The sequence below is a fragment of the Mustela nivalis genome (assembly GCF_964662115.1).
Source record: "Mustela nivalis genome assembly, chromosome: 4".
In the NCBI taxonomy this organism is placed as follows: domain Eukaryota; kingdom Metazoa; phylum Chordata; class Mammalia; order Carnivora; family Mustelidae; genus Mustela; species Mustela nivalis.
This window is the reverse complement of record NC_139023.1, coordinates 138837212-138849990: the sequence shown is the minus strand read 5'-3', so window position 1 is coordinate 138849990 and position 12779 is coordinate 138837212. Positions and strand designations below refer to the sequence as shown.

At 35.4% G+C, this 12779-nt stretch overlaps 1 protein-coding gene across 5 annotated transcripts in view; it reads right to left on the bottom strand.

The window, feature by feature from the left end:
• FBXW7 (F-box and WD repeat domain containing 7) overlaps positions 1-12779 on the bottom strand; it is a 235460-nt gene that overhangs the window by 97729 nt on the left and 124952 nt on the right. For 3 of the 5 annotated variants that reach the window (XM_082727307.1, XM_082727309.1, XM_082727311.1), the window contains one exon: positions 654-1226. In XM_082727307.1, coding sequence (XP_082583433.1) covers positions 654-1157 — 504 coding nt within the window. In that variant the 5' untranslated portion in view covers positions 1158-1226. Of the gene's footprint in view, positions 1-653; positions 1227-1858; positions 1909-12779 lie in introns of all 5 variants that reach the window. The other 2 variants (XM_082727308.1, XM_082727310.1) reach the window with 1 other exon arrangement.

Sequence of the window (12779 nt, the reverse complement as noted above, 5' to 3'; positions counted from 1 at the left end):
TTGGGCTCTATGCTGGGCAAAGAACTTGCTTAAGATTCTCTTTCTTCCTTTCCTTCTACCCCTCCCCCCAACACCCAGCTGTGCATGCATGCACTCTCTATAAAAACAAAAACAAATACATATCTATGGCTAACTCCATGGGCTACCACTAGCTGAATGAGATAAAGAGGCACATACAACAGAAAGGCCTTCTAAGATGGGAAGGAAAATGAAAACTGCAAATAAGGGAAGTAGTGGCAGAAATTTGACAGTAACTTTTGCCTTGGAGTAATACCTGTGAATACAAAGTCCACCCCAACCTCCTGCATTTTGTAAATAAGAAAAGATTCTTCGCTACTTGATTACACAAATCATATTTCACTCCAAACCTCTCTACTACACAGAAACTACTAACCCATCACAGGGACAAAATTTATAATAAAATTCGGTATTAATGATTTTTCATAGTAATAAAATCAATTACCTCCCCTCTATCTGTAATAAGATTGTCCCATTATCAATATTTCTATTTCTAATACCTTCCATAAAACAAAACTTATTTCATTTTATTATTACACATCTTAATTTTGTGGTAATAAAGACTGTGAGGAAAGTTTCATTACAATTAACATGGATAGGTAAATGTTTTACAACGGCAGACTAAATATACTCACTTTTGTTGTCTTTGTATAGAACGGGGAGGAGAGTTGGTGAATAGGCAGGTCCACGAGACTAGTGGAGTTTGTGACACTGTTACTATGTGTATGTTCATCTTCTCTGCTACTGTCATCAGATTGATCAAAATCATCACTCTCCTGGTCCATTTCCTCTTCTTCTTCCTCCTCCTCATCTTGTTCACCAGCATGTTCTTCATCTTCTTCTTGCTCTTCTTGGTTCCCTGAGGAGTCCTCATCTACCGAAATGAACCGATTATTGTTTTCTTCCAATTGTCCTTGCTGGGAATCATTTTGGTCTCCAGGTCTAGGTTCTGCTCCAACAACTTCACCATTCCTTGCAGTGTGCTCCTCCTCTTGTTGTCTTAGCTGTTGCTGCTGCTGTTCCTCCTCAACCACACGATTCATCTGTTCCTCATCTGCCTGGCTTGAGGAAGGGTTACCTCTCAGAGAACCTCCAGTTCGTCGTCTTTTGCTGCCCACAGAGAGCAGTTCCTGATTCATTTCCAAAAGCCAGCTTGCTACTTCTTGGACCTTGGCTAGACTATCAGAAGATGCAAAGGATTTCACATTCTGTAGGGAAAAATGGGGGGGGAGAAGAAAGGTTTGTACAGTCTACGTTATCTCTCACTTTAATGTTCTATGTCTATATTCCAAATTTCATTAAAGACTGTAAAAAGTATTTGATGCTATTGAGATATTAAGATGTTCTTTAGGAATCAGTAGAAAGTTTAAAATGTTAAAATTGAGACTTTATAAAGACATATACAAAAATCACACAGTACACAGCTTTATTTTAATCTTTAAAAAAATAATTTTAGAATTAAACTTTATAATTTAGTTGCTTTTACCAATAAAACATAATCTAACCATTAAAATGATTTTAAATTTTAGAACAGTTCATAAACTATAACTTTCATAAAACTTCCAGAAAATTTTATGAAGTGTATCATTAAAAACTATTCAATTATCAATTAAGTTTTGGAAATACTGAGAGAAACCAAGATAAAGAGGCTTATTTACTGTAGGAATTTCCCAAACTTCTCTGATCATAGAACCCTGTCTTAAGACATGTTTTTCTGGTACCAAGTATAATCATTATGATTTTCATTTTGCACAATGAATATAAATCAACTGGAGAACAAATAAACAAAAAAAAATTTATTTTAGTTTTTTTTAAAGGAAAAAAGTTCATAAGTTCATACCCTCTGACCCAGTAACTCCACTTCTGGCAATCTATCCTAAGGAAGTAATCCTAAAACAGAAAAAAAAAAAATATGCAAAGGATGCTCACTGCAGCTTTATCCAAAAAAGCAAAAAATAAGTAAAAATATTGTAAGTAAAAATAATCAAAACCCAAATGTTCAAGACAAAGGAATCCATGAGATGGGCTATATATAGTATAATTCCTAAACATGATGTACATTTTAAAAAATTGTGAGAACATGGATGTTTGTATTATGTTAAGGGCAAAATACAGGTAATTATAAGATCATAGCATTATTAAACTGCATAAAGACTAGAAGACCAGATTTCAAAATATAAACTACATTTAGTTTAGTATTTAGGTAGTAGTATTTTAAGTGCCTTAAACTTACTTTTTAACTATATTTCTCAAATGTTATGTATTAAACACATTTGCTCTTATGTTTTATAGACTCTAAAACTTGATTTGATATAGAATCTTTTCATAATGTTCATTCTTGAATTTCATCCTTTGCGGTCATCTATATGGACATGTTTGAGGCTACATAAAATAATGCCAACACACTGGCCAAGCTCATATAGAATTCCTTTTAAAAAGATCTTTAAGGTTGGGGAGCCTGGGTGGCTCAGTGGGTTAAAGCTTCTGCTTTAAGCTCAGGTTATCATCCCAGCATCCTGGGATGGAGCCCTGCACTGGGAGGGAGCCTGCTTCCCCGTCTCTATCTGCCTGCCTCTCTGTCAAATAAATAAATAAATAAAATCTTTTAAAAATATATCTTTAAGGTTTATGAGATATAAGAAATATAATACCCATCTTCTATCATGCTCTAAGAATAACTACATTGTATTATATATCACAATGATCTTCAGGTAAAACAGCCTTATTTACTTTTCAAGCCCTTGCAACTAGAGGTGAATCCCCAGAAGGGCCATTCCAAGTTTTGAAATGGGGTCTGAGAGTTTGAAAGATAGTTTTAAAATAGCATTATTTCATTTTATTTTCTATCATCTACACTTTATAAGAAAAAAAGCTGTACTGTGGGGGGAAATTCTTTAATTCTAATTACAAGTAGAAGTACAGTACAGAAAGAAGAGTTCCAATGACTGAACTGTGAGACACTTCAACATTCTGAGTGAAAGAGTAACCAACAAAGATGACTAACAAGGAGAACTGGGAATGACTGACATCCTTGAGGACCTGAAAGAAAGCATACCCAGGAAGAGAAAGTATAAAATGACAATGGTTGTTGATAGTTCAAGCAGGATGAAGAGAAAGAACTGACCACTGGATTCAGTAACATGGAAGTCACTAGTAACAGGAGTTTTATTAGCTGAAATCTGATTAAAGTAGATTTAAGAACTAGGAAGAGAAAACAGAGATGATGTGTACAAACAAGTTAGTAGTTTGCTGCAAAAAAAAGAACAAAAGGGAGTGATAATTGGTAAGGAAAACAGAGGCAAGAGAAAATGTTTTATTCTTTAAGACTAGAGAACTTGCAGTGTATCAGTATACTGAGAAGAATGATCCAATACAAAACAAAAGTTGATAATGTAATCAAGAAAAAGGGGAAATGGTGAAGTGATGTTTGTAAGTAATTAAATGGGGATGATGAGAATGAGTTCAAAAATTGGAAGGACTAGTTTCAGTTAAAAAAAAATGGACACTTAATTTATGATACAAGATGGGAAAGAAGAGTGGTATTGTAGGTACTTTACATTTATTTTCTTTTTACCATATTTCTCAATGTGTAAACAGTTGGAAACAGGTAAATTTTTATAAGTGGCAGGAGTCTTGGGAAATTCCCTACTCACTCCTTCAATTATTTTCCTTTTCTTTTTAAAGTAGGAAGCAATGTTGCCATTATCATTAAAGTGATCTTGGGAGAAGAGGTTGCTAGAAATCTGAAGAATGGGGTTTGAAATAGTTCTCTAGAGAGAGAGGAAGGAAATTTTCCGAGGTGCATATTGATGATCAAATATAATCAATAAATCATGACGTAACATATATCAAATGTGGCTTTTAAAAGTCAAGTGGTTCCATTAACCAAACTATGGAAAGAACCTAGATGTCCATCAACAGATGAATGAATAAAGAAGATATGGTATGCGCGCGCGCGTACACACACACACACACACACTGGCATACTATACAGCCATCAAAAGAAATGAAATCTTGCCATTTGCAATGACGTGGATGGAACTAGAGGGTATTACGCTGAGCGAAGTAAGTCAATCAGAGAAAGATAATTATCATATGATCTCCCTGATATGAGGAATTTGAGAGGCAAAGTGGGGGCTTTGGTGGGTAGGAAAGGAAAAAATGAAACAAGACGGGATCAGGAGGGAGAAAAACTATAAGACTCTTAATTTCACAAAACAAACAGGGTTGCTGGGGGGAGGTGGGTATGGAGAGGGTGGTTGGGCTATGGACATTGGGGAGGGTGCGTGATATGGTGAGTGCTCTGATGTGCGTAAGCCTGACGATTCACAGACCTGTACCCCTGGGGCAAATAATACATGTTAATTTTTTTTAATTAATTAAAAATTTTTAAAAATAAAAAAATCAAGTAGTTCTTCTTTACAATTCAGAGAAGCACAATAGCAAAATTTCTGTATGAGGTAGAAAGTGGTTTTTTTTTAAAAAGCACATTAAATACATCTGTTGTTTTCTATAAAAAATAAAATAATAAACTGTAGAAAATAAAGGTCATCAAAATCTTACTGGCTCATATATGTAAAAGACAAACTACATATACATCACAGAAAAGCAGGTTAAAAATAACATACTGAAAAACACTTATCTATGCAAATGAATATATATAGTATCCCAGTGTATATCAAGGTAAATCTACTATTCATAGGCTTCCTTCAAAGAATTAAAATCTTGCTTTAGTAATTGCATCTAAAGTCTAACTCTCCTAACACTAACAGGAACATTTTCCATTTGGATGATTATGCATAGAACAGCATGAAATCAGGGTCATTCATCGCCTGGAATAATCCAAACCCCAAGCAAATTGCCCTATGTGTGACAACCAAAGAAGCATATTTTTAAGAGACTGAAACGGGTTAAATGACATATTAAGAGCAACTTACAGATGAAAAAGATGAAAGAACAAAGGTCATAAAACTAATCATAAAGAGTATGTGCAAAGTAGGGAGGAGACTGTTGGTAAATAGTCTATCAACAAATAGAAAGTTTATGACTGGCATTTCTAAGACAGTACTTGCACTGATCATCAGTGAACACTTCCATTACTAATTAGGAATAACAAAAAGTCAAATCACTATCATTGTGTAACTTTAGTGTTATATTGGGAGGAACAAAGAAGAAAGTGTCTTTAATTTAAGCCAATAAACTCAACTGACTCATATTTACAACCATAACATATAAACAGCTTTCAAAATAACACAGATTCTTACAGATAGACCTGATCAGAAATGGTAAACCCAAGTAGAAGAATCAGATTTAAAGCACAGCCAATATAAAATATATAATGACAAAGCTAAAAGTCAGGTTCTAGGAATCCCAGAATATTTGAAGAGGCTGAAAATATCTGACAGACTTACATAAAAATTTGTCCAAGCAGAATATATATTGGATTGGATCTCTCTGACCCATTTTGGGAATGGAAAATGGAAAAGAAAATTTCATATTCTGTTGGCATTCATAAACCCAAATTTAAACAAACAAACAAAAAAACCCCAGCATTTTTAGGAAATTAGTTTTTTTCTAACAATGATCTATTAAGTAAGCTAATGACCTAATTAAAATAATAAACATTTATTCAATAAGTAATAGGAAATCAGAATCAACTAAACACTCTTATAAGGGAGGGAACCTTTTATTTTTTCATTAATCTATAATGTATTATTTGTTTCAGGGGTACAGGTCTGTGATCCATCAGTCTTACACAATTCACAGCACTCACCATAGCAATACCCTCCTCAATGTCCATCACCCAGCGACCCCATCCCTCCTACCCTGCTCCACTCCAGCAACCCTCAGTTTGTTTCCTGAGATTAAGAGTCTGTTATGGTTTGTCTCCCTCTCTGGTTTTGTCTTGTAAGAGGTGGGGGAACCTTTTTAAAAAGAGTTTAAAAAGCCCCACATTTTTAAGAAAATTGATCTAAAACTTGAAACTGTTATACAGGAGAAGTTAATAAAATATTAACCCCCAAAATGCACATTTTTTTAAGATTTTATTAATTTATTTGAGAGAGAGAAAGCATGTGCAAATGTGTGTAAAAAGGGTGAGGTGCAGATTATGACTTCTTTTCCAAAACCAGAATCTGTACAATGCTCAAAGATAATTACTATAAAACAAATACTGACTGAACGCTCAATATGATCAGGCACATTTTAATTTTCTGGAGGATAACGTTTAGAAATGTTTCTTTACAAGTTAATCAATGACTTTTAACCCGACCAGAACCCATGGTAAAATCAGATTTTACATTATAAATAACTCTGGATGTATGTATTTAAACAAACCTAAAACAATGATTTAGAGAGAGGGAATTATAAAATATTTCAGATACCTGAAGTCTCTATAAATCACCATCCTTAACTAAATATGGTCCATTCTCATTATTTGTAGTAATTATATTCTATAAAGTTATCACAAATACTGAACCACTGCCCCTAGGGGAAACACAGGGTTAACTTCCTGAAAGCCTTGGTCACAACATTTTGGCCATCTCATCGATATACAGTCTTTTCATGTGTATGCTTCTATTTAAAGACATAAACTTAATACATATTGTGGATTCATTAACACTGAACTCAGCCTACGGCACTGAACAAAGCTTATCTAACAACTCTATGCCCTCCATAAGGCATATTATGACACTAGACAGCACCTTGCCACTATGCTTGGGAGCCATTTTCAAAAGCCAAATATTTCACTAAATAGACCATGAAAGGACACTTGTTCTAGTATGAGAGCTGGACCAGGAAGGCAGGGTGTCACTTTGTTTGACCTCAGATGGGAAAGTGCATGCCAAGTGATTTTTTGCCACTCTGTGCATGCTCATGTCTACAAATGACTGTGAAAGCATCACAAATATTGACTTTTGGTGTCACAAACTGTAGTGAGTAGGCAAATTCGTAAACACAAAATCTACAAATAATGAGGGTGGATGGTACCTACTTTATCTAAATCTTCTAGAAAGAACACTATTTGCAATGCAAGATTCACACAGTATTTTGAGATATTAGCAAAGAAGCCACAGCATTACCTATTGGCTGCTCTTGGAAATATAACCAAGGATAAAAGGATCAAAGAAATTGAAAGTTCTAATAGACATTCACCACTAAATTTTTCAAATAAATCATAAGTTCAGATAGCCCATATTCTGAATCTACGGATGCCTAGAAAAGATGCCTACAGTCACCACCATCCTAGGATGAAGAAGTATTATAATAATTTTGCTCTTCAAAAAAATTCAGAAATAAGGTTACTGTGATAGAAAAGAATTACTCCAGGGTTTCACCAAGTCCTAGAAAATATTGGGTAACATTTAGTCATTATACCTTGTTGATTTAGTGACACCTCAGACCTAATTTCTGTGCTTTTTAAAAACTAGTTTCTCAGAAACTTTTTAACTAGTTTCTCAGGAAACTTGCTTTTCAGAATATCTTGGATTAATCAACACCATCTGAACTTATTTTAGGATGTTTAAAGAAATCCGTATGAGCAAGTACATGTTAAAAAAAATTGAGCTCTGAAAGCCTATCTCAGAGAGAACTAGAGCTATTTCCATGGCAAACACTAACCTTGAAATGACCTTGAAATCTAAGTAACTGGGGAACACTAGTTACACTAATAAAACAAGGGGAAACTTAAGCAACCATCTAAAGCCTCCAAAGGACTGTGCATTTTTTAGACAGTTTTGGAATTATATGGCAGGATACAATCCATCAGACATGAGATGAGCAACAAAGTCATTTACGCTTTAAGATGTAGATGGCAGGAACATAAACCAAACTGCACTGATCACTGGGAAGGAAAACTCAAAGCTTAGAATCACCTTCTGCAAGCAGTTTAGAATCTTCCCTGAATGATAAAGAAAGCTCCCTAATCACCAGGAGCCCCCTTGTGGCCCCACCACTTACTAACACTCCAAGTTCATATTACAAACTTATAAATTATTATAGTCAAACTGATTAATAGTATCTGGAATAAACAATAAAGTAAGTCACATCATGACTAAGTGATAACTCAGTGACTCAAAATCCCCCAAGGGTTTTCCATTTCACTCATAATGAAAGTCAATTTTCATGGCTGCCTATTGGTCTCTGTATAATAATCTACTCATACTCCCACCACTCTGAGTTTATATTCTATTCTCACTTTTTCACTTTGTTTCTCTCTAATGCTGTTCTTTCTTGATGAAGAAAATATGCTGCTATCTCAGAGCCTTTGCACTGGCCATTCCCTCTGCCTGATGCTTTCCTCATACTAAGAACTATTCACATAGTTCTTCCCATTACTTTCTTCAGGACTCAGTTCAAATGTCCCCCAGGCAGTGGCACTTTCCCTAATCATCTTATTTAAAATAATAACTCCCTTGCATCATAGTCCCTTTCCCCCTTGCCCTGTTTTACTCTTCTTCAAGCAATGTATAAAAGCATTAGACTAGTGTCTGCAATATAGTCATGCCTATCTATGCACTCATCTATTCATTTGTTATCTGTATTACCTTCTCTCTAGAATGTAAGCGCCCTAAGGAAAAAGACTTCCCTTTTTCACCACCACTATCTTCAGCACCTACTCAAAGCCAAAAATGCTCAGCTTATTCTTCAAAACACTATTTAGTGAGTAAATATTTATTAAATCTTTTTAAAGCCAACTAGGTACTTTCTTTACCAAAGAACTTCAAGCCACGTCACAAACAGAGTGTCAATAACTTTATCCCTATTTTTAAAAGTTGTACTGAACACATTCTGTGTAGTATTTTTAAAACTGGGTATAAATATAGCCTTAATATTTATCACTTTTCTCCTTTTATCAAAGTTCTTGTTACTTTAACACAAGCTATGAAAAAACAAGTATGTGACTAAAAAGATTGATACTTCAAAAGCACATAGCTTGTTGAATAATTCTACTTCCAAATTGTGTGGTTAACTGGGAAACCATAGATGTAACTTGAGGTGAAAATCTTCCAAGGACTACAAAATTGGCTGAATAGGTCCTTAATAATGGGGATTAACAAAAGCAACACAAAATGAGTATGGGGAGCATGATGCAAGTATTCATGTAAGCAGCAAATGTTCATTACAGTTTTGAACATTTTAAATCCACATGGAACCTCAATCATATATATCTTTATTATAAATGATACAGAACACTATTTCTCAGTTCACATCACAATACCTATTTTTTTTAAGTTTCTTTAACTGATTATTTTTGTTTGAGCTAAATTTAATTCTTCATTCCTATTTAACTCTACTGCCTCTGCAATCTGTGTTTACTCCATTAAAACTAAATTTTAAACAGGCTGCTAGGGGAATCCGGGAGGCTCAGTTGGTTAAGCGTCTGCCTTCAGCTCAAGTCTTTTCCCAGGGCTCTGGAGTGGAGTCCCGCATCAGGCTTCCCTGCTCAGCCAGGAGTCTGCTTCTCCCTCTTCCTCTGCCTCTGCCCTCCCGTGCCATGCTCCACCCCCACCACCTCCTGCTCCGGTTGGCTCTCACTCTCTCCTTAATAAATAAATAACCTTGAGGGGGAGGGGGACAACTGGTTGCTAAATCCCACTGGATCTTTTACCATTTCTGTAGCTTTCTACATTATTGAGCATGCACTCCATCTTCTTTACAACTCTCTTGTCCCTCAGTTTCCCTTGGTATCATCCTTTTCTTGGTATCACTCCTTAGGTGGCACTGTTGTTCTCTGTTGCTAGCTCCTTCCTGCTCTGCAGCTTCTCTCAAACCTAGGGTTTTAACTATCACATAGAAACTACTGACAACCAATCCTATTATCTCCAGCCAAACTCCTCTATTAAGCCTACTAGTTTTACTATATTGTCTCACAATCACTCCAAATCCATTATCTTAAAATCTAAACTCCTGTTTTCTCTCTCTCTCTCTCTCTCTCTCTCTCTCTCTCACACACACACACACACACACACACACACACACGCGGCCCAAATTAGTTCTTAGATGTTCCTACTATTTTCTCTATCTCAGTGAATGGAGCCATATTCTAGCCAACTGCCTACTTAAGAAAACTGGTGGCTCTTCCTCTTCCTTCTACTATCCCTTCCCTCAACAATTTAGTCCTAAAGCCATTTGGTGGAGCCAAGCAAGTAAGGTTTATGTGTAGGATGAAGGACAGCAGTACAACAGAGGGGATCAATTTAAGCAGAGTGAGGAGGGTCCCCTTGTATGTGGGGGATGGTAGGAGAAAAGAAAGTGGACCAACACAGTGTAAAAGCCTGAATAAGAAGGGTGAGGAGTGATCTAATAGTGGAAAAGCCCAGCCGGTCAAAGGCAGAGCAAAATGAGAACATCCGTTTGGGTGAGAGTAGCAAACATGAGCAGGGTAAGAAAGGTAACCACATGGAAGGATGGTGTCAAAGCCCAGATGGGTTAAGGAGAGTACAGTGGCCACAATGATGCCCTGCTCAGATATCCCTTCAACAGAACCTGCTCCATTATCTTGGAATTCACTGCAACGTTTGCACCTGGCCATAATGTGTCTATGCTTCTCCCAGCAAATGACTTTGCATGGTGGGAATGCTCCAACAGCCAATTCTGCTACCTGCCCATCATACTTTGTCTTGATATCCATTTCTCTGCAGACCTGCATTAAACCAGAAGGTATCTATGTACTAGTGTCAAAAACTCTTGAGACAAAATAAGTAAGTGTGGAAGATACTACAAAATGGCTAACTTCATTAAACAAAGATTATTTCACTCCAGAATGCTGAAGAACATTTTCTACTACATAAAGAAATCCAGTGGCTCAGCAGAGGAAAAATTCTCAACAGGGTATCTTAGCTAAAAGAGGTCCTTTTAAGACAACAGAAGGCTAGATTTCATTGAATACTTTGAAGATGAAGAATAGATGCAGAAACTAGCCAATGTAGCACTAACTCCTCAGTCTCCGTATGACATGAAGATAAGCTTTGACTTCAAGGAACAAGATTCTTGGATTTAAAAGGAAAAATGCACTTTTGGAAAACACCACATTACAAAAAGGAGATTGTGAAATGTTTCCACTGCTGCTTGGGCTTAGCTAAAAAAGGATATCATCAAGTCTCAAGTCTCACTGGAAACCACCTGGAGAAGCTACAGAACAAAAGTGAGCTGATTTTCTTCCCTTTCAGCACAAATGATCGCTGGGCAGAACTCTTTTTCTGAATCTTCTGATTATGAGAATTTGCCATGAGAAAAAGGAAGAGCTGCAGTCTTAAACAAGATGAGTTTTACTGATCTGCCCCAGACGTGTTCTGGGTTTCTGTGGAGAAAAGAATATCCTGCTATTCATAAGAAACCAATGAACATTATGCTTCAGTTTTCATTATGCATTCAAACAACCTTTTTCTTACTCAATGAACATCAAGAGTAAGCTAAGAAACAGTCTCATTTCAGCTGAAAAAGAAATCTGTAGGTTTATTTCCCATTTGACCCTGAATTGGTATTTGTGGAGCATAAAACAAGCACAAGAAGAAAATATAATTATTACATTAAAGAGGTAAATTCACACTAAAGAAGTCAAAATAACTTTTTAGATTCAAAAATCACACTTTTATGCATAGATGAGCCTTGTGAAGGAAATACTTTTCTAGGGCCTACATTTGAGCATGATCATATCACCGAGTAAGGAAATGTTTTCTCTAAGTCTTGTATAAAAGAGTGTCTAGGCAATATTTTTATTCATATTGCTTTGGTTTATGGTTTTAGTAGCTTTACTATTCAATAGTCAAAAAGAATTTCATGTTGTAAATAATATTAAAATCAGTTTATGTTTATTTAAATTAAATCTGCTGAGCCTACATTAAGAAAAATTAAGTCCCATTTTGGTTTAAGCTGGTTATGTGAAATTTACTACATTTCCTTAATGAGTTTGCAAGATTTATGCAAAGATAAACAATGTTTATCCCAAGGAAAGTAAGCTAAGCTTAATTATCAGAGGGTTGTATTTTCCCCCCAAGAAAGGCTGGCCAAAATGTCATTTTTTGCTGTAAATATGAAGGAATAACTATTTCTATATATACTCTACACCATATCTAATTTGGATCTCATATAGAAATTTATGATAAGGCTTACTTGAATAAAGTAAAACAGATAAAGTAGTAATGTAAAAGCAAAAAAATTAGAATCTCCTCTAACACTAACTGTGTTAGCACATGTCTACTTTTCTCGTGTTTGACCCTGAATTGATATTTGTGGAGCATAAAACAAGCACACGAAGTAAATATAAATTTTGCATTGAAGAGGTAAATTCACAGTAAAGAAGTAAAAATAATTTTGAGAATACTTTGTGGGAAGAAGGAACCACACAAAAAGAGGGGACTAATGAACTTGCCAGTATAAACAGATCCACAGAAAAAAAAGAACATTGTTTACTCAAAAGAGCACTGAAAAGTACCAATAAATAATTATATCTACAACTTACTGATCAAGCTGTTATACTGTGAGCTGGAGCTGTAGTCATCTTTATGTGATTTCTAAGTTAAGATTATTTTAAGTGTATACTCAATGTAAAAAGATTAAGAAAGGCTGACGTGAACATCAGTAATGGGACAAACTGATAATATGTTTACCTAATAAGAAGTAATGAGAGTAACAGAGCCTCACTTTTTTGAAATTCTTGCCAACAATGCATAACCTGAATCCATTAATTAGGAAACACTAGACAAACCCAAATTAAGGGTCCTTGTTCAAAATGACTGTCCTATAATCTTTAAAAGTGT